At 49.9% G+C, this 25,219-nt stretch overlaps 1 protein-coding gene across 6 annotated transcripts in view; it reads left to right on the top strand.

Annotated features, from left to right (window-relative positions):
• Positions 1-24,575, top strand: part of FLNB (filamin B) — a 139,340-nt gene extending 114,765 nt beyond the window's left edge. For 4 of the 6 annotated variants that reach the window (XM_005695796.3, XM_005695798.3, XM_005695799.3 and 1 more), the window contains 14 exons: positions 1,305-1,433; positions 2,145-2,318; positions 3,053-3,211; positions 3,507-3,710; positions 4,622-4,774; positions 4,876-4,998; positions 7,653-7,919; positions 8,526-8,663; positions 10,001-10,116; positions 13,327-13,459; positions 16,143-16,319; positions 20,590-20,808; positions 21,931-22,134; positions 22,971-23,462. In XM_005695796.3, coding sequence (XP_005695853.2) covers positions 1,305-1,433; positions 2,145-2,318; positions 3,053-3,211; positions 3,507-3,710; positions 4,622-4,774; positions 4,876-4,998; positions 7,653-7,919; positions 8,526-8,663; positions 10,001-10,116; positions 13,327-13,459; positions 16,143-16,319; positions 20,590-20,808; positions 21,931-22,134; positions 22,971-23,158 — 2,384 coding nt within the window. In that variant the 3' untranslated portion in view covers positions 23,159-23,462. The other 2 variants (XM_005695795.3, XM_005695800.3) reach the window with 2 other exon arrangements.

The following is a 25,219-nucleotide window of genomic DNA, read 5'->3' as shown; positions in this document are numbered from 1 at the left end:
ACCTGCTTCTATTTAAATATTCTAAAGATGCAGATACAGGAAAAGGGGAAAAATGTCTTTCTACCATATTCCTTCTACTTCTATAACTGCCGCTACACCAACAAATATACATGCGATTTTGTTCTAGTTTGGACTGGGGTAATGGTATTAATATTACATAAGAATCTATTATAATGGGTATATATTACTATATGGACTGTAGCCTGCCAGGCTCCTCTGTCCATGAGATTCTCCAGGCAAGAATACTGGAGTGGATTGCTATGCCCTCCTCCAGGGGATCTTCCTGCCCCAGGAATCGAATCCAAGCCTCTTATGACTCCTGCGTTGGCAGGCAGGTTCTTTACCACTGGCGCCATATTACTACATAGGGTGTTATTATATAGATATTATAGTGGGTATTAATATTATATAGGGTATTAATATTATATATGGTATTACTATAATGAGATATTGATATTACTACTATATAGCAATTACCCTTTTTATTTTTGTCTTCTACTTTTACCAAGTATTTAATTAATCATAATTAGCCAAAGCATAAAAGAATAAAAACTTGCCATTTAAAAGTCTTTCCTTCTCCAGCATACCAAAAAAATGACACAGGTTTTAGGAAGAATTGTTAAATTTTAATTTTTTCCCTTTGGTTAGTTCCCTGCCTTGATCTGGTTAATATTAAAATATTTTTTAAAAAACCAATCATCTTTCAACTTGGTGAACAACTATTTTCCTTGCAAATGAAGTATGTCTTATAAATGATTAAGCAGTAGTAAAAACACCTTTTTCTCTTTTTAATGCAACACATGTGGATAATCTCTTGAGTTAGTGTACATAGATCTCCCTCATTATTTTTAATGACCTACAAGTCCAGTGTTTATTTAACCAACCCCCAGTCACTGGACTGTGGCGTCTTTTCCTAATTGACATCTGACCACTTTGAAAATGGAAGTACTTGTGCAGTGTTGGCGGTTGGAGTAGGTGGGCCAGAGGACCACAGTGAGATGGAGTCCTGGGGCTGAACGCACAAATTTTGAAAGCCAGAGGCAAATGTCCTTCCCAAAGGCCCTCCCAGTCATGTTCCATGTAGTGGGGGTCATTCCCACCCTGTGGAGCTGTTCCTTCCAGCTCAAGACTGTCTCGTGTGATCACTGGAGGGTCCTCAGTGAGGAGCCCCTCCTTGCGTGTCCTAGGATGGTGAGCCCTGCAGCCTCCTCTTGCTTCTGCTCTGCCCAGGACACGCCTACCCTTGCTGTTAGGTGAATCATCTCTCCATGAGTCCCAATACTGTGTGTTCTTTGCAAACCCAGAGAGCCCCCTCCAGTTCTACGTGAACTACCCCAACAGTGGGAGCGTGTCTGCGTACGGCCCGGGCCTGGTGTACGGAGTGGCCAACAAAACCGCCACCTTCACCATCGTCACCGAGGACGCAGGAGAAGGTACTGTAGTTCTCCGTTATCGGAGAGTTTAGGGAATGCAATTCCATGGAAGCCTTTAAAAATAAGACTCCTGAGTGGTAGAATCTGTCTTGTCTTTTCTCTCATATGAATCTCCTATTACAGCTCCTCTGTCACCCAAAACTGAAATTTTTAAGTCCTTTGTGTTCTGATTAAAGTCACAGTCATACTGTGTTGTTTGTGACTTGCCTGAAATTTAAGTGTGTTTCAGTAGATAACATTCTTCTTCTCTTGTACCTATACATGTATCCCTGGGGCCACATGAATGATTTAGCGGTTTATTCTAGATAAAGCTCTATGCTCATGCCCATGGTCATCACAGACATTTCTAATGTGTGGTTCCAGTGGGCTCTTCTTGGTGGCATCCAGCCAACCAGCAGTGACAGTCTGTGTGTGACACTCTCTCCCATATGTGTGATTGGCCTGTGGGGTTCCGTCCCGTCCTCGTCCCACACATCTGGAAGAACAGAACTTCTGGGTCACTGGCAGGAAGAATTCAGAGGGTGGAGTGTCCTCCCCGTGACACTTTGACTGTCAGTCACTTTATTCTGACCTACGTGCCTTGCCTGTGGCTCCCACGGCTTGTGTTGGTCTGTCCGTCCTGGCGTCAGGGCTGTCCCAGATGAGTGCTGATCCCCTTTAAAACAAAGAAACCCTATCCTTGACGGTCTCTCCCTCCCCTCCCATTCACAGGTGGCCTGGACTTGGCAATCGAGGGACCCTCAAAGGCCGAAATCAGCTGTATTGACAACAAAGATGGGACGTGCACGGTGACTTACCTGCCCACCTTGCCGGGTGACTACAGCATCCTGGTCAAGTACAATGACAAACACATCCCTGGCAGCCCCTTCACAGCCAAGATCACAGGTAGAGTCGCCAGGCTTCCTGCTCCAATAAGGACCTCTCCCCGCAGACCCGGAGCAGCAGGCTAGGCATAAGTCTGAAATTAAGTCTCACAGCAACTGCTTGGGAACAAACTAAGGGTGCAGGGCCAACATTGGATGGACTAAATTCCTCCTTCAGCTGGCCATCCCGGGAAAAGCAAGCACACCATTTTTCAGGCGCTTATTTGAGCCAGTCTGACTTCAGGGTCCAAAAAAGAAGCCCTCAAAGAGAGGCATTCAGATAACGTGTATTGCATGAGTGAATGAGCTCAAAGATACATCACTCCTAGATAGATTTTTGTCTCCCTTTTAATGATGGGAAAACTGAGGGTTGGAGAGACAGTGGCTCAGCCAGGTTCATGGGTGTTCTGGGATTCAGGTGGAGATTATCTGGCTCAGAGCTCTGCTCCTGACTCCCACTGTGCTCTGTGTGTTCAAATCCTGCTCTCAGTGGGATATAAACATGGTCTGTGTGGACCCAGGTCTCTAGTTCCTGCCAGCTACTAGTCTTCCCCGTAACCAGGCATAAAGGCATAAGTAGCAATCTTTCTTTCTTGGTTAGGTCTAATCATTGTCCGGAGCACTTTTTTTTTTTTTCCACTTAACTTTGCTTAACTAATTCTTGCCTGTCCACCTGTAAATGGTGTGCGATATGAGGGCTCTGGAGAGTCAGGATGACTATGTGTAACCGAGCTGTGTTGGGGTGGTGTTTCCCAGATGACAACAGACGGTGCTCTCAGGTGAAGCTGGGCTCAGCCGCTGACTTCTTGCTTGACATCAGCGAGACTGACCTTAGCACCTTGACGGCCAGCATCAAGGCCCCATCCGGTCGTGACGAGCCTTGTCTCCTGAAGAGGCTGCCCAACAATCACATCGGTGAGCCCAGGTTGCCATCTTGAGTGGCAGATGGGGATTCCCACCATGTCGGGGATCCCAGCTGTTGCGTGGGAGATTGGTAGCATCCTGGAATATGATGTGATAAACCCACTGGGTCACGTGCATGGTCAGAATACAAGCACTTCCACCTTGTGATGCTGGCAACCCTCTTGGACATTGCTAGAAAGTCAAGAAAAAAGTCCTGTTTCCATTCTTTCAAGCTTGTCTCCCTTCTGCTTCCTCCTCTTTACATCACCCTCCCACCTCACAAACCCCAATCTGTGCTCCGCTCCAGGCATCTCCTTCATCCCCCGGGAGGTGGGTGAACACCTGGTCAGCATCAAGAAGAACGGCAACCACGTGGCCAACAGCCCCGTATCCATCATGGTGGTCCAGTCAGAGATTGGGGATGCCCGCAGAGCCAAGGTCTATGGCCGTGGCCTGTCGGAAGGCCGGACTTTCGAGATGTCTGACTTCATTGTGGACACAAGAGATGCAGGTGTGTGCGGGGGTGGACCCAGGGGAAGAGGCGTTGGAACTGGCTTCTTTTGCTCAGATTGTTTTGCCTTTTTATCCTGCCAGCTTTCTTTTCTTTCTAAGCATCCTTCAAACTATCGATCTTTAGACATGGTTGTCATTGCAGCCCAGGGTCAGCCGTGAGCTGCTTCATTATCGATACTCCCACCATTGTTCTCAGCTTCCCAGGGTCTCCTTGCCTCATCCTAAGCTAAGAATGTTGGGCCAGCTGGCCCAAGGTCATGTTTAGCTGAGCAGGACTTTCAAGGAAATGAGGAATTTCTTCCTGTTTGCTCTTGGATGGTCTGGATTAGCTTGGTGTGCTCCAGGCTACTCCACCTTCCAGAGTCATGATCTTCTGCCTTTGTGAGTGAAGGGCTGCTTCACTGACTTCTGGACAAAGTCACGTTCCCCAGGGAAGGAGCTGGAGAATTTCTGGTCCTGACAGGCTGATGTTCTCTGTTGATTCCTCAAGTTTGTAAAGCTTTAGATATGCTGTCTTAGTGGTCCCCTGGCAGGATTGCCACGGCATCTAGGAGCAGTTGGAAATGTCAAATTCTCAGGCCTGCAGCTGGTAATAAACCTCCAGGCAGTGCATGCCTTTCTTGGAGGCATGTGGGGAATGTATCTTCCCCAGCGAGTTCTGCAGGACAGTGGTGGGATGTTAGTAGAGAGCCTTGAGAAAAAGGTATGGTCAAGGCCATATTCAGCCAGGTTGTTTATTTCAGAGCAGGAACCTGGAATTGACTCTTCTGCCAAGGGCTGTCCAACAGGGCCACTGTTACTGTCTTTTCTGCTGTCTGGAGCATTTGCAGGGGTGGAGGTCCTTTCTGCATTCATCAAGCTCCCCTTGGTGAGTTGCTGTCACAGCGGCCCCGGGCAACTGTGTTGCAGGTTACGGAGGGATCTCCTTAGCGGTGGAAGGCCCTAGCAAGGTGGACATCCAGACCGAGGACCTGGAGGACGGCACCTGCAAGGTCTCCTACTTCCCCACCGTGCCTGGGGTTTACATCGTCTCCACCAAGTTCGCTGACGAGCACGTGCCTGGTACGTGTGGTCCCCTCTGCTCTCTGCGTCCCTACTTGATTTTCCATAGACACTGTTTGTGGGCTCTGGGCCACTCTCAAGGGCCCTCTCGGTTTTTGCAGGGAGCCCGTTCACCGTGAAAATCAGCGGGGAGGGAAGAGTCAAGGAGAGCATCACCCGTACCAGCCGAGCCCCGTCTGTGGCCACTGTTGGCAGCATCTGTGACCTGAACCTGAAAATCCCAGGTGAGCCTGAGGGGCTCGTGGGTCCAGGAAATGGGCGCCACTGGAAACCAAGTCCAGGCTTGGCCCAGATGGTACCATCCGTGTCTGCTCTGTGGGACTACTTTTTGAAAGTGAAAGTGAAATCGCTCAGTCGTGTCTGACTCTTTGTGACCCTGTGGACTGTAGCCTACCAGGCTTCTCCATCCATGGGATTCTTCAGGCAAGAACACTGGAGTGGGTTGCCATTTCCTACTTTTCGAATTTAATTTTATTTATATACTTGTTTTCACAGAGGCCTATCCATGAAAAGTAAATCTATTTACTTATCCTTCTTACAGGTGAAAATAGCTTTATCACATCACATGGGAGAAAAATAGATAAGCTTTGAGAATTTACTGTCTGTTGACTGGACTAACAGTGAGAGAAGTGACCCTACTGATATTTGTATTTGCAAAGAGGTGTCAGCCCAGTGACATCCTTCTGATTCCCATTTGTCCCTTTCATTCCTTAAATTGGAATGAGGGCTGGGATGCAAGGCTGGGTGGGTCACTGGGCCACAGCTAGCCCTTTGCCCACATTAGCCAGTCAGCAGCCTTAGTCTGTCTGAAATGTGGCCCAGTTTCTTTCTATTAAGCAGTGACTGTGTAGGTCACTTGAGGCTCCTCTGGCATGTACTGTGTGGAGTTGTAGGTTTTATGGAGACAGAAAATCTAAACAGTCTTCAGATGAAGCTCATGTTGTGATGAACTTCTGGCTTCTAGATAAAACTCCACAGTGTCTCCCGTCTTTCCTAACTTGTCCCATGTCCATTTGCTCTGCCTTCGCAGCAATACTTGATGGTTTCTTCCTTTCTGGATGTCAGTAGAAACCTCATTACTGTAGTGTCCAGATTAAGAGACCTTAAAGAGAGATGCATAGATTATGATCATAAAAATTCATGTGCCAGACTTCCCTGGTGGTCCTGGTTAAGACTCGAAACTTCCGCTGCAGGGAGTGTGCACTGGTTCAATCCCTGGTTGGGGAACTAAGATACTCCATGCCTCACTATGTGGCCAAAAAAAAAAAGAAAAAACGTTCATGTGTTCAAAACCAGGGGAAGTAAGTGTCACCTGGTATCCCACCATCCATGGAGACTGTGGTTCATGTTTGAGGTCCGACAGACAGGCTCCATCTCAGGTCACACCAATGCACTTCTTGCTCACTATATTGTGGGCATCTTTCCACACTAAAATACACTTCCCCATCATCTTTGATTGGCTGCCTACGAGTCCATGTCACCTCTGCGTACATACATCATCATCTCAGGTACTCTCATCTCCATCCCTTGACCTCTTTAATCAGTGCCTTGTGCCACCTCTCATTGCAGTGGACTGATGCCCAGGAATGGGATTGCTGGGCCCACACAGTTCAGATGCCGCTATGCCTCAGCAGCCAGTCCTCCAGAAAACAAATTGGTGTTTCTCCATTCCCCCACCGGTACTGAGTAGCACCTTCTCACATTGATCAGCCTGATGGAAAGAAAGTTTGCAGTTCCATTTCTCCAGTCGCTAGGCAGATGAACCGTGTTGTCGTTTCTTCACTTTCCTTGCTTGGGGAATTCTGCTTCCTGTCCCCTTGGCCTGTGTGTCTCCTCTGTGTGTGATGAGGACGGCTACCCTTTCTCTCAAGTTACGTCTGACTCTGACTCCCTCCTCTTTTCAGTGCTCCCTGATGACTCTGGTGGAGACTCCCTTTCCCCCTCCTTACCTAAAGCATCCCCTCTCGTCAACTAGAAGGGAGCAGAGGCCCTGCAGACCCAGGCCGTGTTGGGTGACCTCCCCTCAATCTCCTTCCTGCATCCTCAGGGCTCAGAGTCACGAGTTGCTACCCGGAACCCGTAGGGCTGGAGGGTGCAGTTTTGTGGCGCCCTCGATGATGCCATCACTTGGTCACCTTGCTTGCGGCATGCCTGACTCCACCATGTCATGCAAGCACAGTTGCTGGCATGGCCGAGCACGTCGTGTGGAACAGACACGGTCTGCTTCCTAGTGCTGGGGACCCAAGGCGCTGTGTTTCTGGAAGCGCAGCCTCTGGTCTTCAGTTTGCTCAATGCTTTGCTCACACGTGGTTTTCCCTTTGCCACTGGGACCGACCCGAGTTCACTTTCTCCTCTAAATGCATTTAGACTTGTTAACTAGAAGAAATGCCAATGCTTCTTGACAGTGCTTTTTGTATTCTTACCTATGGAAAAGAGCCCCTGTAAGCGTGCTGATACCCCCATGTCACATTGGTTTAGAAACATCTGAGCCATCTTTATTGTTATGTACATGCTGTGACTATCAGCTCAGGCTCTGGTTTGAAACCTCTGTATGGAATTAACTCTGAGTTAGTTCTGACTGAATTAACTCAGCTCCAGCCAGGAGGGCTGTACAGTGCCCCCAGGGCACTTATCAGTGCCCCCAGAACGTTCTCTGCACTGGGTGGCCAGAGGGGCCCTGCTCTCTCCATGCTGACCACAAGCACCCAGGGGTTTGAGGGAGATAGGAGGGCAAGCATCCAGCTGGGTTGAGAGGAAGCCTGAGCACCCCACACCCCTGAGCTGCACTCACTTTGCCTTCTTCTGCTTGCCCTGCATGTCCTGTTCCACTTCGGGCCCTCGCCCTGACCCTTCTCTCTTTCTCCCTGCCCCCTTTCAGAAATTGACAGCAGTGACATGTCGGCCCATGTCACCAGCCCCTCTGGCCGCGTGACCGAGGCGGAGATTGTGCCGGTGGGGAAGAACTCGCATTGCGTCCGGTTCGTGCCCCAGGAGATGGGCGTTCACACTGTCAGCGTCAAGTACCGTGGCCAGCATGTCACTGGCAGCCCCTTCCAGTTCACTGTGGGGCCACTGGGCGAGGGGGGTGCCCACAAGGTCCGGGCAGGCGGCCCTGGCCTGGAGCGAGGAGAAGCTGGAGTTCCGGGTAAGCGTTCTGGGCAGCTTTCTTTTTGTTTGAGAAGACTGAGCTCAGCCCAGCAGCGTGAGCACCCTGTACCCTTTGCCCTGTGCTGAAAGGAAGACTTTGTATGCGTGATTCTGACTGGTGGTATGAAGGGGCTTTCTTTAAAACAGGCTTCCATGGCTAAAGACATATGGGAGTTGCTTGCTAATCCAAAACTAAACAAGTGTCTCCCTGAGGGACTTCTTGGAGCCTGTAATTTAAGAGTGAGTGTTGTGAGTGTCTCAGAGAGGATCAGGGTCATAAAACTGTTTCCAGAGCATCTTGCAGGTATGGAACATGCTAGAATTCTTTAAAACTGATGGCAGTGGTCCCTTGCAGTAGTGGTTGCTGGGTGGGAAAATCTGTGGAAACCAAACTGCACAATCTCATCTTGTTCTGGCTTGGTTTGCGTGTATTCAGAAGACGCTCTGATGCCATGAACTTTGTGTAGTCATGGACGGTGCTTAGCACACATCTGCAGGGCCCTTGCTTGGGCTCTGCTTGGGATTAGAGAAAGAGGAAAACGCTGGGAGCAAATGAAACCCAGTACCAGGGCTCAGTCGCTGACCAGATGTTTCTCTGTCTCAGCGGAGTTCAGCATCTGGACCCGGGAGGCGGGCGCTGGGGGCCTCTCCATCGCTGTGGAGGGCCCCAGTAAGGCCGAGATTACATTCGATGACCATAAAAACGGATCCTGTGGTGTGTCTTATATTGCCCAGGAACCTGGTAGGTATTCAGGGGCCAGTGGAGGACATTGTTCTTGTTTGGGGATGGTTGGTTGTAAGGAATAAAGCTCGTCAGGCTAGCACCAGTAGAATAGTTTTTCTGTATGGGCACATGGGAATGTCTCCTAGAAATCCAGTTGCGGTGTATCCCCCAGGCCTTGAAGGGGCAGGAATTCTTGTTCTCCCTGTCTCTTGGCCTCACTCTGTGTGCTCTTGTTCAGCTGGTTCATTGTCCCCACTGAGCAGCCTCTCTTGACCCGCCCTCGACCAGTGGCTGGTGTGTCTGCCCTGGAAGAGATGCCTCAGCATCTGAGCTCCCTTGAGCAGGAGTCTCAATCTTTCCTATGCCATGGATTCTTTGGCATCTGGTGAAGGCCCTGGGGACCATCTCAGGAAATATCTTTAAACACATGAAATAAATTACTTTGGATCATAAAAGAAATCAATTAAAGTATTGTTTTCAAAATCTTTTTAAAGAAACAGATAAGTAACTTAGCAATGGATACAGGTTTTCATGAATACATTAAAGCATATGACTTGGTGATGGTCTGTTAACTCTCGTAGTTTCTAAGTGGTAATGAGTATAACTGCTGTGTCAGGATACATATAAAACTGAAACGTGATTGTTTTTTGGTGACAAAAATCACAATTCTTAATGCACTGTGATTTCTTGTCAGCATTTCTAGAGGAAAGCAATGCTAAATTACAGTTAGAGGTTAGTAGAAATAAATATATCGTTTTCTCCTATTCAAGTTTGGTGGATCTCCTGAGTCCTGTGCACAGACCCTTTGTGCAGCAGCCCTGTTGGGCCCAGGTTAAGGATCCCCGCCCTTCCTCCTCGCTGAATTTTCTTCTATAGTCATCACTCTGCTTCTACCCCTGTTGTCACAGTTTCTGTCCTACTCTTCATCGTTCAGGATGGATAATGGGATCCTGGTCACATGAAACCCTTCTTATTCTTAAGTATATAACTTCTGATACAACTCTTGGTCACAAGCCTCTCCTTTGGAAAGAAATTGGGCATACACGCCAGATGTTGACGTGTGTATGGGTTCACATATACACAGGCAAAGCACAAAAGACACACTTCAGTGCTTCAGTCTTTGCAGTTGTTAAACACAATATCTAAGATGGAAAGAAAAAAAGAATACGTGCCCTCATTCAGCCAAGAAAATAGCATTGGCCTGGTGAGAGCCGAGTGACCGTCTCAGTCACAACCATGGGTGGGGAGGTGCTGTGGGCAGAGAGGGAGGGTCTCTCTTCTCCCAGAACCAGACAGCTGCTCTGGGACTGCCCTCCTGGAATCTCTGACACGGTGGGACTCTCCTCTCCCCACAGGTAACTACGAGGTGTCCATCAAGTTCAATGATGAGCATATTCCCGAAAGTCCCTACGTGGTGCCGGTGATAGCGCCCTCGGACGACGCCCGCCGCCTCACTGTTCTGAGCCTTCAGGTGAGACGCAAGGAAACATCCATCTCCTTGGCCACAGCCTGACCAGTGAGGCCCTGGACTCCCACGGCCCCTTCAATCTCCGACTCTGTGCCAAGCGCCCTGGCGCATTCTGACCACAGATGCCGCCAGTCGTAGGGGAGCTTTCCTGGGGCAGAGTCACATTTAGGACAGGAGACTGTTGGGGCAAGCAAAAAGCAGCCACGGTCAACAAAACTCCTTAACATTTGGGAATGAGTTTGTTTTCTAAATATTTATCCAAGAGAAACAAAGAAGCCCTGTTAATCATTGGTTAAGGGATGAGGAGGGCTTTTAAAACAAAACAAATGCAAAACTAACAGTTCTGTGATGTTCAGCTTGCTAGTATTGGCTTCCTTTTCCTCGAGAAAGTCAATTGTGATTTATTTTACGAGGCTGATTTATTTATAATAAGTGTGTGCAAGCCACTGTGTTAAGAATTGAATCAGTGTTACTTCCCAGTCCTTGCAACAGCCTGGTGAATAGGTTTTTCTTGACCCCCCTTTTAAAGATAGAAAAACTGAGGTGCAGAGAAGATACAGCTCCTAGGAACCAGCTAGAGTGAGGCTCCAGAACCTTGCTCGTAGTAGCCACCACCTTAATGCCAGTCCTGGCATTGTGGCAGGTGGTTACGTAGCCTGACCTATTAGAATGGCAGGAAGTGCAGTTTCTCACCCTGGCTTAAAGAGGGCACGTCATTCAAGGTTGCATTAGAGTCTTCAGCAAACTAAGAACATTGGGGATGCCTTTGGGTCTTAGGACACTGAAGATAACTAGCTGTCTGAGTCAGCTATAGCAATTTGGCTGTGATATAACACCAGAATCTCAAAAGATGATTTCTGGTTAAAGGGATTTCTCTAGAACCATCAGCGGCCCCTGGGTCTTGAAAATAATGGATAGATGAAAACTCATCCTTGTATCTCAGATTGATGATCGGTGTCTTTGGACCTGGGTCCATGCACTTGGTTTATATTTGAGAGTCTGACTCCTCCCGAAGGGAAACTGGTACTGCTAGTTGTCCCAAACATTAGGAAACCCAAACAGAACCCCAGCCAGAGTCACAGTCTGCAGATTGGAGCGGCTTCTGGCGAGTACCAAGGGTGCTGACTGGTCACGGCAGGGCAGATGTTTTCCTTGTGTTTCATTTAAAGGCTTCTTAACAGAAGTCACTTCTGGTTCCAACGTAACTAAAACCTATGGAGGGAGATAAACCCAGCATTTGTTGAGGGGCTCAGAGCTGCCTTCATGCATCTCGAAGATTTCTTTTGGATCTTCCGAGGTGTTTATCTCCCTCTTGAGGATTTAGTGGCAAGCAGATTCAGGTAACGTAAATGGTTCCATCCCAAAGGAGCTGATGTGGAGTAGTCACCTCCAAGAGACTTCTGTCGAATCCTCTTACGACAGCTTGGTCATGAAATATTGAAATAAGTGTGCGGCAGGCTCGTGTGTCCATTCAGCTTTTGTAACCTGCTGCGACAACAGCAGGGACTTGTGTGTCAAGTTGGTCCCCTGTTCTCCCCTTGCTATTTGATGCCAAGGGATACGTAAAGTATTTTCTGAAGGTTTACTAGCAAGCTACACGGCAACATCTGGGGCTGGTTAGGAAAGACAGGCTTGTTTTTGTCTTGCGTTTGAGACTTTTTAGAAAATTGGAGTCGGCTGGCATTCTGTAGGGGAGGCGGTTGGTTGGATGGGGGTGGTCTGGTGATCAAAGACTCTGTAATTTTGGGTTCGTTCCTCCCTCGTCTGTAACCTCTACGGCGGCTCTGTCTAGTAGAATGTTCTGCAACAGTGGGAATGTCCCATATCTCCAGGGGCAGCCGTGAGCCACTTGCAACTCTTGGGTACTTGAAATGTGGAGACTGAATTTTACAGTGGATTGATTTCAGTTTATATATATATATATATTTATATATATATCTCAGTTTATATATATATAAAACCACATGTGACTAGTGACTACTAAACTAGAGGGCACAGCTTGAGCGCCTTGCCAAGGTGTAATCCTTAGACCAGTCTCAGCATCACATGGGGACTTACTGGAAACCTGGAATCCCAGGCTCTGGCCCCAACCTACTGAATCAGAATCTGCACTTTCACAAGACCCTTGGGTGCCTCGTGACAGGTTGAGTATGAGCCGTGCTGCTTGAGAGTTATCATCTGAGTAGCCGTCCGACCAAGTTTACGTCAAAATTGTTGCCTTGTAAAATTTTGCTCTTCAGGACTGGCCAATCTTGAAATACCTCAAGAATCTGAACTTCTAATCCTTTTTCCCAGCAGAGGATACAGTTTCCAGGAGAAACCATGGAGAGTGAAACTCATCCAGTAAAGAGCAAAAGCTATACTTCTACCATGTTTTTTTTGGGGGGGGGAGGAGGACGAGGACACTGAAAACTTCCAAATGTGTGTTAATATATAAGGAGAAGATGACATTTCTGTTTTAAAACTATCCGATGTATGGGCCAGGCCTTATGCTGAGTGCCTTGAATGCACAACTTCGTTTAATCCTTGCACCAGCCTTCTGAGGTAGATTTTAGTTATGCCCATTTTCACAGATGAGGAAACTATGGCTCAGAGAGGTTCAGCAGTAGTTACATACCTAGGAAATGGCAGCAACCACAGGTCCTGCTGATTTTTAACCACTGTGCAGTACTGCTTGAAAGAAAAATCATGGGTAGCCCTTTACAGATTTATTAAAAGTTCTCTCCATCTCCACCCATGAGATTAAAAAAAAATCTTTGTTAGTGACTGCACGGTTTTATCAGCTGCTAGGTCACTCCTAAAACTAGGGTGGAGAATGGAAGGGTTTTTTTGTTCTTTTTTTTTTTTTTTGGTGGTTGCTCTGGGTGGATCTGGAAGATCCTGGGTTTTCTGGCCTGTACAGGTTTGTTTGGGATGCTGAAACTGTAATCCTGTTGACCAGGATGTCTCGAGTCTCTAAACCCAGGAACCATGTCTGAGTCAAGATGGTTTGGATACAAGACTGTGCAGATGTTTATCTCTGCTTTCTGATATTTAATGCTGGAAATGTGGAATTACTCACCTGTTCTTTTGTTGCCAGATATTATATAATAAAACATGTTTTAGGTGTATTTGCCTGAGAACTGTCCCCCCAGGAATCCTGGGTTGGCATGGTGTGTGCTGCTGAACAAGAGCGCCAAGGGCTGTAACGTGTCTCATGTGTTGACTTCTCAGGAATCGGGATTAAAAGTTAATCAGCCAGCCTCCTTTGCTATAAGGTTGAATGGGGCAAAAGGCAAGATCGATGCAAAGGTGCACAGCCCCTCTGGAGCCGTGGAGGAATGCCACGTGTCTGAGCTGGAGCCAGGTAAGCGCCAGCGCCCCCACTCAGGAATGTTTCTGCAAGTGACTCCCCCAACGGAGGTGTCGTCGGCCTCTCCGGGGCCTTTGGATTCCCTTTGCTATTGCCAGACGCTGCTTACAAATGAGGGTATAAACATTTGCTAGGGACAGGCGTTAAGATATAATACCCCTTCTGTTTTTTTTTTTAAACAAATATGTCTTTATTTTCGGTTGTTTTTCAGATTATTTCACATGACATTCATTGTGATGTTCTCATCTTTTAAGTAAATACCACAGATTTTTACTGTTCACCTTATGAAATGAATAAGTACACTTTGACCTCAGTTTACTCTGAAGGGAAGGTTGATTGATGTAAATGATAATCCGCAGTATTCCCTAGTGGTCTAGGGCTCTGTACTCTCACTGCTGAGAGCCTGGGTTCAATCCTTGGTTGGGGAACTATAACCCTGCAAGCTTTGCTGCCAAAAGAAAAAAAAGAGATAGATAATCTGGGTCCTCAACAGGACTTAGTAGCATGGGATTTTCTTGCTCGCCACCTTGGTTGGTGTGTGGAATTGTGTGATGTCAATCAGCTTTAACAAGATCATTTTGCAGTGAGTATATATGAAGTGTCAAGAGTTGACAGGGAGGTAAGACTGAGGAAGACATGACTCCTGCTCCTCAAGGAGGAGCAGACTCTAGGGAGGACCTAGAGAGAGTGAGCCAGAAAAATGCAGTGCCCTGGTGAGGACCCTTGCTGATCTCCAACAGCACAGAAGATTTGAGGATTTAATGGTAAAGATGATCAGAGCAGGAGAGGAAAAGGGTTTCTGCCTTGACATGGTCAGGAGGACTTCTTAGAGGAGGTAACATTAAGTGTGGGCCTGCTGCGTAAGGGCAGGCCCTGCGACCACTGCCCTTGCTGGGTGTTTGCCGTGTGCCCTGCTCTGTGCACAGTGAGGGTAGATACTTGAAACCTGGGTTAGCATTAGATAACCAGACTAGACCAGATTAGAATTAGACCAAGAATGCCTTGGTTCATCTGAAAGACATGGTCATGAGCTGATGCTCCCAGAGTGGTCCATGTGATAAACTAGCATTAATCAGCAGTGTTAGAAATGCAGAGGAAGGACTTGAGGCCAGAGTGCAGTTGGCCATAGGGAATGAAAGTGAATTCGGGAAGGTTATGTGTAGCTTGGCGATAGGGTAGAAAGACGATGATGCAGTTAGGAAAACTCAGGACAGTGGCCATGGGTGGACGAGGGTTGGTCAATGACTTATTCAGAGTTTCAGTTCAGTTCAGTCGCTCAGTCGTGTCTGACTCCTTGCAGCCCTGTGAACCACAGCACGCCAGGGCTCCCTGTCCATCACAAACTCCTGGAGTCCACCTAAACCCAAGTCCATTGAGTTGGGGATGCCATCCAACCATCTCATCCTCTGTCGTCCCCTTCTCCTCCTGCCCTCAATCTTTCCCAGCATCAGGGTCTTTTCCAATGAGTCAGCTCTTGACAAGTTACAGAATACGCATCTCAAACCAACTCACATAATAAAGGTGGTCCATTACACACATTAAAGGGATCTATTCAGGATCTCAGATGGGTTTCAGTGACAATTTAATTCAGCCATTCAGCTACTTTCTCCATGGCCCCAAACATCTCTGCTCTTGCTTCTGATCTGTGGGCCTCATTTTGCACCAGCCTTCCTCTTGGTGGCAAGATAGCTGCAGCAGCACACAACGCCAATCAAGGGAAACACGCTTTCCTCAAGATTCTTTCTCAGAAGATGCTCCTTTTGCAGAAGTCTTCGGCAAACCTCCCTTCCTATCTCACTGACACACATGCTCCTTCCTGTGGCTAAATGCTATGTGCTAATTGACTTAGGCTTGGAGGAAAAGGGATTTCTCCCCTCACTCTTCCCCATTAGCTTGACCCAGTCAAGGACCATGCCTGGGCGTGGGATTAGTTTCCCTGAAACACATTGGCTTTCTGAGAGGAGTGGTTCCCAGCTGGGGACTGGTGGGGCATGGTGCAGTGCTGAAGGATATATGGGTGACAGTTCCATGTGGGCAGAGTCCAGAAGAGACTAGAAGAGGGTTTGGGTGGAACTTCAAGCAACAGAAGTTCTAAAGCGGGTGGAGGGTATGAGGAGCCAGGGAATGACCGAGAGACCAACTGGAGGAGAACAGACTCTGCCTCTCAGCTGAAAGCCCTTCAGGAAGGAAGGGCTTCCTTCGAGGGGTGCGTGATGGGAAGATATTCTAGGTGTCCATTTCAGCTAACAGATCCTCTTGCCACAGGCTGTGACCCAAACGCAGAGTGAGAAATCTGGCTGTTGCCTTGTGGGGCAGCTGCTAGCTTGGAGCTTACTTAAGGAGCATTAATGTCTGATGAAACCATTTTTCCCCCCTTCAAATGGCCAAGCAAAGAAACTTTGCCAGAAGTGAGCTTTCCGTAAAAGAAGCACCCCTCTGAGGCTGAAGCCACAGGGATTAAACACTGCGTTTGAGACCTGAATGCATTTTCCGCAGGGCAGCCTAGGGAACCAGCCCATCTGGTTTAGATCACCAACACTGGGTGCCAGGCTGGCGGTAGAACCGTGGTCTCATTAGTAACCTCAGGTGGGCCCTCTCAGGTTGGCCTCCTATCCCCACCCATCACGGTTGTGTCCACGGGCCCCATTTTACCCTGTGGTTTTGCTCATTCTCCCAGATAAGTATGCTGTTCGCTTCATCCCCCACGAGAATGGTGTCCACACGATCGACGTCAAGTTCAACGGGAGCCACGTGGTTGGAAGTCCCTTCAAAGTGCGCGTCGGGGAGCCTGGACAAGCGGGGAACCCCGCCCTGGTGTCGGCCTATGGCGCAGGGCTCGAGGGGGGCTCCACAGGTAACACGCTGCCTCTACCTCTCGTCTGCAAAGAGCCGGCCCCAGGGAAGAGCAGATGGAGCTTTGCAAGCCCTGGAAAGCCAGCTGCCTGCCTTCCCCAGGGAAACTGCAGTCAGCTGTCTCCCTTTGCCAGGTCCTTTTAGGATCAGGACACTGATAGGCAATTCAACACAGCATCTTTCATTTCGAGGATGTGCAGAGTTTGTGATGCATGTAACGGGCCTCCGGGGAGCTCCCCTACCTGCCAGCTCCCTTAGTGGTCCCTGGGCTCCTAGAAACATATCAGATCTGCAGTAAGACCTGTCTCAGCCAGGCTCCTTCTTATTCTGATCCTAACAGAGGAGGGGAAAGTCCCAAAACAGTCAAATTCATCTTTAACCCTTGACACAAATAGGACGGGTTAGCTTGTAAAAAATATGGGCAGGGAGGAAATAGGTAAAGTTCCATCTTGCTTCTCGCCCCTCCCTCCCTCTGGGTCCAGGAGGAAGGATGGCTGACACACCAAGGGAGGGCCTTCAGATTGTCTCTCTGTCGGTCTTCAGTCCTGGTCACTTGGTTGCTTAGCTAGTCGGTTCATTAAAGAAGCAGACATGGAGTTTTGCTTTTATTAAATAGCTATGGTCTTAGTGCTGTTTGCATTGTAGTGCAACTTGCTATTGTCACTTGACATCTTAAGGAACTTTCCGTGTCAAGATCTACAGATCTGCCCACCTTGGGTGGCTGCAGTTAGTGTCCATGCTGTCGGCCACGCCCAGTGCATCACTATCATGCAAGGTGCCAGGGTGGGTTTCTCTGCAGGCGTGGGTCTGCTGGGGCACGGCTGGCATCTGGGTGTTACTTTGGGCTCTCTTAGGAAGGCAGCCCGGTTTCTTGAGTCCCTTGGGTGTTCCCCGGTTAGGTGAGTGAGACAGAGCGGGCCCCCCTCGCCCATGGGTGAGGGGATGAGCAGCTGTGGTTGTCTGGCAACCAGCCCCGAGGAGCAAGCATCCTAAGGGCCCGAGGGACCTGCTCGGGTGCAGGAGTAACTGACCAGCTGGCTAGCCACACTGAGACTCTGGGCCAAAACAGTGGCCTCAGCAGTACTTCCCACGGGGTCTGTGTGAGGACTCCCCATCTCCCCAGGCCCATCTCCACCGAGCTCTGGGCCAGCAGCTTGCCCTTTGCAAGAAGCACAGGACTGCTTTGGCCTGGGACATGTCCGCTTTACAGATGAGCAACATGGGGCTTAGAAAGGTTGAGCTGCTCCCCAACACTACTTAGCTTGGAGGGGCAGAGCTGAAATCTGTCCGAATTCACAGCCTTGAGGCCTGTTCCCTTACCCGCTTAGTTCTGCTGCTTTCTTAAGAGGCAGATTTGCCCCGAGGCAGCAGCTACACTCCTGGCCTGCTTTGTGGGATGTCCTACACCAGGACCCCTGTTTTCCCAGCTGCCTTGAAGGGTCTCCAGGCAGCAGCAGTGCAGGCATTTGGCCCCTGATGCTCCATCCACCCTTGAAGCCCAGGCTGGGTCCTCCCGGCACTTGGAGCCCCAGCAGGCCTCAGGCCAGGCCCCACTGCGGTGTCCCACGTTGCCAGCAGCCACCTCATCCCCTACTGGATCGCACCTGCAGTGCTGGGGCCCCTGGTGCTTCCTCTTGGCTGTTGGCACACAGGCCTTCTCAGGAGCTCGGGTTTCAGACTGTGCTTTGCAGGCACTGGATGCCGCTGAGGGAGGGAGCTGGTCTTCCAGGGAGACTCCCAGCCGGGAGCAGGAGGTACAGAGCACGTCTGTTTCAAGCCCTGTGTAAATATTGCTCTTGTCAAGGGGAAGACGTCTTGTTTTTCTAGCCCTCCCGCTCCCAGGCCTTTTCCCAAATCTCCATCCCTGGCTTACACAGCTGCAGTGTGTGTGGAATGAAAAGGTGTCTGTGTACGGCTGCCGGAGGGCCCGCATCCTGACCCTCAGCACAGAGTGGGCTTCCCTGTGTTTTTATGGGTGGGTTTGCTGTATCTCTTGGCTCGAGCTTTGAATGGTCCATTCTGCAGGTTTTGAAGCATGGGAATGTGGAGAATTTGGGGTGGGACTCTTTGCTGCAGAGGGGCTGAGAAGGCCAGCAATGACACCAGGGAGTTCCAGGCTTCTCTGCTTGGAAGAGCCATTTTCTTGATGAAATGCTCCAGAAACCCCAGAAACTTTGCATGAGGTGTATGAGCACAGCCTTGGTCCAGCACCCTTCACCCATCTTCAGGATGTAATAGGGCTGCCTCACACTCACAGGGACTCATCTGTACACATATGGGAATGCGGGGGGACACTAGAGAAAGGCCGAGAGCAGCAACAAAGACCCAGTGCAGCCAAAAAAGTAATTAATTTTAAAAAAAGAGAGAGCAGTAATTTTGGACTTCATAAACAAACAGAAAAAGCAAATATTACACTAGAAAAATAACGCGTAACAGGGCCATGCCCACAGATGTCCTGGGTCCTGGTTCTAGCTGGAGGCAGCGGTGAGAGGGAACTCCTGTGTGTGGATTTTCTTTCTCCCATCCACTCTCGGGTGAGTGGGCTAGCTCTGGGTTAGACAGACCTTCTGTTTAAACCCCAGATCAGTCAGTCCCCAGCTGTGTGACTTTTGGGATGAGTGGTCTGACCTCTCTGAGCCTCCACTTTCATCCTAGTAAAACGGGAATAGTAAGGGACCCCACCTGATAGGTTGCTCTTGTCGTGTAATTCCTTATTTCTCTTTTTGCACCTCGTCTTCCTTTCTGGGCCCTCACAGTCATGATGAACTGATGCTTCTCAGGGATGGAGCAAGAGCAAGGCCAGGTCTTTTCCTATTCACTTTAAAAGTATCTTTTTTTCCCCCTATTGTCACTTGCAGCTACTTCCTGCAAATGCTGTCCCTTGTTTGCACAGCCTCCTCCCTTTACCTGCAAGGCCTTGCTTCAGCAGCAGCTGTCATGAGGGTTTCTGAACAGCACATTTGAAATAGTTGGGGGGAACAGGATGGGTCGTGGGGGGGGGCGGGATTTGCTGGGACAGGAGCCTCAGGAGCTTCCAGAAACAGCTGGCTTGTGTTTGGGGTTGCGTGATAGCAGTTCCTTTGTTTTATTGATAACCAGAACAATAATCCTTTCTCTGGCCTCGGAGCTATAATTAAACCAAAATAGTTCCCAGCTGGGGCGGGGTCCTGGGCTCTGGGAAGAGCACAGCCCTGCACAGTAATGCTATGCCGAAGATGCCCCATAGAGGGCGCTGCAGCGGGTGTCTGGGCCCTACCTCTTCCTGCTCCGAACTGGAAAGGGGGCTGGGGGCTGGGGGCTTTTGCAGGGCCTTGGGCTCAGGCAGGAATGCCACTGTGATCGTTGGCTGGCACTCTCTCTTGACCCAGCTTTCCTTCTATCACAAGGCAGGATGTCTGTGCAGGGGGCCCTCGTATACCAGGCAGGTAGGAAGTAGAATGTCCTGGAGCTGGGTTAGGGCATCCGAGGCAGCCAGCAGATAGGCCGCGGCTCCGGAGCCACGCACACGTGCTCCCATGCCAGCTCTGCCACGTCTCCTGTAGCTCTCACTGGCATGTGGTTGAACTTCCCCGAGCCTCAGTGTTGTTTGCTAAAGAGGAATCACTGGGCGTGTAAAGCACTGGGCACAGGATCAGGAGTCAGAGTGGTGTGAGTGGTAATTAGCAGAGCTGCTGTCTGGCCACCTTCTTGTTGCTGGTGTTCAGGGCACAGTGCAGGGGCCAGCAGACCCCAGAAAGATGCTGGCCCATCTACAGGGTGGTGTCTGGGGCGAGGAGCCTGAGGAGGAAGGAGGCAGCTCTGGGCGGCCTGGGCTTCTCCAAGTCTAACCAGAGGAGAAAGAAAAAGTCAGAGGGGCCCACGTTGGCCCCACCCCTGGAGGCAGAGCCGGCCTCCGGAGGCTGAAGCAGCACTTCGGGCACACAATGGTGGCTTGGGCTTCTCGCCCTTGGCCACAGCTCATGCCCAGAAGAGAACGGGGGTGGGTGCTTGTGGGCAGAAGGTCAGCCACACTCCTGCCTGGACTTTGAAAAGGGGTCACCATTCCCCAGGGCCTGAAGTTCTCTGTGCAGGAACTCAGAGCTCGTAAGCTTGTACAAGTGGCTTCCCACACCACCAAGGTGACCCCTCTGTGAGGGGACCTCTGTGTGCCCCGCCACTGCTTCAGGGCCCCCAGAACACTCCCCAGACCACCCCACCCCCACCCCCAGCCTCACCACCACCACCAATTCCTCCAATTCATGTGATCTTTATTCCCACTTCCTTTCTCCCAGGTATCCAGTCAGAATTTTTCATCAATACCACCCGAGCAGGGCCAGGGACATTATCCGTCACCATCGAAGGGCCGTCCAAGGTTAAAATGGATTGCCAGGAAACCCCTGAAGGGTACAAGGTCATGTACACCCCCATGGCTCCTGGAAACTACCTGATTGGCGTCAAATATGGCGGGCCCAACCACATCGTGGGCAGCCCGTTTAAGGCCAAGGTGACAGGTAACGACCAAAGGACTTTGAAGTGTTAGCAGGGGAGGTGATCTTGTTACAGTATCAGCAGAGCTAAGCGGTGGTAGAAACTGGATGATTTTAGATACGTTGACTCTGCCTTGAATCTTGGAGTAAAGAAGTAATAGGACACGTCAGCAGGGACCGCATGTTCAAAGCTTGCAGAATAAGCAGGCAGAGTAGGGGTGTGGAGGCTGAGAAAGCATGTTAGGTCTCTAACAGAAAAGGAGGCGTGCTTACATATTTGAAATCGTATGTATTTGTTTAGATCAGGGCCTGAAAAATCCCCTCATTTCTAACCTTCACTTTTAAAAGAATCAAAAGTGGTGTTTTGTTTTTTTTTTTAATAAATTTATAAAAATGTGCCTTCTTCAGAACACTAAACCAGTAAAAACCACTCACAGCCCACCGCCCAAGGTAACCACCATAAATATTGTGGTGAATTCCTTCATCTTGTCTCTTTCTGCTTGGTTCACCATCATGTGAGTAGCATAGGTTCATTGCAGACAATTACATTAAAAAGAAATTGACTTAAAATGTTAGGGAATTCCCTGGCAGTCTGGTGTTTGAGACTCCGTACTCCCACTGCAGGGGAGCTCGGGCTCACTCTCTAGTCGGGGAACTATAAGATGCCACATGCCTTGGGGCATTGCATCCCCCCGCCCCCAAAAAAATTCAGAGAAAAGAATCACTTTCTAATATGTAGAGGGAATCTTTTTTGATATTTTGTCAGTGTTCTCTCACACTTCTGCACAGCTTAGAAATGTTTTATATAAATGGAAGATGTCCGTTCCATAGGATGGCACATGGTTATATGGGAGGGATTTCTAGATCAAGGATTTCCATCAGGTCAACCAAGACCAGACTTCCTAATATAGCCAGGAAGCCAGATCTTAAGTTGTGTGGGGCAGGACCCTAGAACTCCATAGAAGACAGTGGGCAGGTTGAGATGGGTAAGCTGTGGCATTTAGACCCAGGTGTTGGGGGTGTGTGGGAGAGGTGTGGTGGCTTTTGGATCCCAGTGCTGGGGAGCTGGGGCTCTCCTGGGATTTCTGCTCAGGGCACTTGCCTTGTCTGACCAGTCATACCCATTTGCTCCCTCCCGGGTCCCAGGCCAGCGTCTGGTCAGCCCCGGCTCGGCCAACGAGACCTCCTCCATCCTGGTGGAGTCAGTGACCAGGTCCTCGACGGAGACGTGCTACAGCGCCATCCCCAAGGCATCCTCGGACGCCAGCAAGGTGACCTCCAAGGGCGCAGGGCTCTCGAAGGCCTTCCTGGGCCAGAAGAGCTCCTTCCTGGTGGACTGCAGCAAAGCCGGTAGGCAGCCTGTCCCTGCCCGGGGAAGGGAGGCTGTGGGGGGACGCCTTCTGTGTCATATGCTCATTATCTTATTCTTTGCTGAGTATTTTTAAATGATTTGCCTCTTGATGTTTCTCAAATGACCTCAAGGTACATAGGAAAAGCTCTATTATCCCCATTACACTGAATCAGTAACCTGGCCTCTTCTCTGCCACTAGCTGCTTTCACTGCAATCTGAACTTGGGTATTTATTTGGGTGTCAATGTGATTTAGTTGCCTAGGTCCTGGCACCTGGCACATCTGCCTGGAAACCTGGCTCCACCACTTACTTATTTCTCTCTCCCTCCCTCCTTTCCTTCCCAGTGCTTATTAGCCATGTGCCCATGGGAAAGTTACTAAATGTCTTTCTGAAAGTCAGTTTACTCTTCTCTAAAATGGGAATAATAATATTCCTGAAGGTTCTCAAGAGAATAAATGAGATTAGAGTAGCCAGCGCTTATATAGCCTTTTTACTGTGTGCTAAGGGCTTCACATATAACAATTCCTCTAGACCACCAGGAGGTCTCTTGTTTTTTAAACACTTTCACCCTCTGTTTACAGTTGGGGGAGCTAAGGCAGAGAGAGGTGAGGTTCCATGTCCAAGGTCACCCACCTAGGAAACAGCAGGGCAGGGGTTTGACCTTGTATGAGTCCTCTGCTCTCCCGCCTCTCACTGACCCCAAGCATCATCCGAGAAGTGTAGGCAGTAACCGCTACCTTTGCTTTGGCTCCCATCTCCCCTCCTCTTCCTCCTCCTCCTCGGGTGCATCCTCGTGACGTCACCACCTTCCTCTGCCCCTCACCCCCACCCCCAGGTTCCAACATGCTGCTGATCGGGGTCCACGGGCCCACCACCCCTTGCGAAGAAGTCTCCATGAAGCACGTGGGCAACCAGCAGTACAACGTGACCTACGTCGTCAAGGAGCGGGGGGATTACGTCCTGGCCGTGAAGTGGGGAGAGGAGCACATCCCTGGCAGTCCGTTCCATGTCACCGTGCCTTAAAACCCTTCTCGTTGGGTCCCGGGAGCCGTGCTGGCGGCTGCTTCTGTTGCTTGTCTGTTAACTCGTTTTATACAAAGTCCTCTGGCCTGTTTGTGGGTCTGAAACCCCATCCTCAAAACATTGCCTCTTTTATTTTCCCCCCCTTTTAGTACAGAAAGAAGTCCTAAACTTGACTCTTTAGGGACATATTGGGGAGTAAAGAAGTGAAAATTGCTGCAATAGGCCTGGCCAATCAGACCTCTTGTGGCACAGATCACCCCCTCCAGACAGAACCGGAACAGACCAGGCTGGTATTTTTAAGAAATGAAATTAGCTAGTCAGTTTACAAAACAAGGCTGGGAGGAGGGGCAGGGAAAAAGAGGAGACCTAATCTGTGCTGTCATTTCGAGAAGGAGATGACCGTATCATGTGAGAAAGGGGTACTAGGTGGACACCTTTGTTTTAACACTACTACCGCCCCCCCGCCGCCTCCAGGGGCAGAGTCCAAGGTGACAGACTGGCCGAAACGGCTTCCTGGTGCCTCTGCCCTCATCCTGCTGCTTGCTTCCCTGCAGAGTCATTGCATGTGACCATCTTGACAGCCAGGTCTTTACTTTTGTTTTCAAAGTCCATTTCAGTCACCGGGTCTGAGTGGTGAGCAGTCCCCCACTTGCCAAAGATTCCCTGCCCCCCTTTTTCAAACCAACACAAGTCTCTGTTCTTAGCCCATGCTCCAGCCATCGGTTTGTCTATTACGTTTCCAGCACGTCCGGAGAGACCGCGTACGGGTCTGAGGGTTAGCGGAGGCCTCCTGCGCCACTAAACACTCCACACCCACCCCTAGTCGGCCCCAGCGTGGCCTTTCTCTGGAAAATAATTATAGAAGGGAAACCCCTGCTGACCTTTGGCCTGAAAGTCAAGGAATGACAGGGGAGGACCACAGCTCAATGGTGGTCCTTCACCATTCGCAGAAACAAGGAAAACATATTCAGCCCCAAGGACATGCCACCCGAGGCTGTTTGGAATGCCAGCTGCAAAATTCCGAAAATGGGGTGTAAGGCATTTTGCATGCCTTCTTGGACACCTGCTTTGGAATAAAAATGAAAGTGTTGGGGGGCTGCTGGCTGACTGCAGGGCCCAGATGTACGGTGGGGTCTGAGCAGGCAGTCCTTTCAGACTGGCTGCCGAGCCCTCCCGAGGTGGCTGCTGTCATCTCAGTTGCATTTGTGGGCGGCATGGGGCGAGGTGGGTGACCCTCCCCGAGGTGCAGCAGCTGGGGGTGAGTGTTGGCAAAGCCTCCCTGTTAGAAACTGGAACTGCCGGAAGCCTGATGTGGAAGGACCACAGGCCTCATGAACTGGGACGTGGAAGTGAAACTGGAACCAAATGCCGACTGTAAATTGTATCTTATAACTTATTAAATACGTTTGCTCCGTAAGCTCCCCGGGTGTTCTTGGATGGTGTCCTTCCCTAAGTGGTTTGAGGCTCTGACCCACCCTCCCAAACCCTGGCCGAAAGGATGCAGATTAAGCCACTTGTCTCGATGGGGAACTTCGTCTCTTTTCGCTGGGGGATGTTCTATTTCTCCGCAGGCCCTGGGGGGTAGTTTATCAGGGTGAGGCGCCCTGGCACCAGCACAGCCTCCCGGGGAAGTTTGCTGCGGTTTGCCCTGGTTAAGAGTCCCAGATACGAAACCCACTGAGGGGAAGGCTGTGGTTTTATGAGAGAGAAAGAAAGGCTTTTTCCTGATGAACTGTGAAACCGTCGCTGGAGGGAATGTATTGAGGCAAGAAGTGGCGTCACCTGTCACTCCCTGGGACAGCAGGGTTTGGCTTGGGAAGCTTCTCCTTGCCATGTGCTTATGACACTCTCAGCCCCTGCCTCCTGTTCTGCAGCAGTGCTGTGATATGGTTTCATGGTGAGGATGCTAACTCAGGTGCTGCGGTAACATGTTTGCAGTCTCGGGGCCCGCTGCGGGCAGATTCTGGCCCCTGCCTTTTGTCCCCAGAGTGGGAGCTCTACTTCCCTGCTTATCCTGCTGTGGGAGCAGACACACAGCAGGAACCCAGGATCCCTCCCTCT

Source organism: Capra hircus, chromosome 22 (assembly GCF_001704415.2).
Source record: "Capra hircus breed San Clemente chromosome 22, ASM170441v1, whole genome shotgun sequence".
Lineage (NCBI taxonomy): Eukaryota > Metazoa > Chordata > Mammalia > Artiodactyla > Bovidae > Capra > Capra hircus.
The sequence above is the reverse complement of the archived record's forward strand: the minus strand, read 5'-3'. Positions and strand labels throughout refer to the sequence as shown.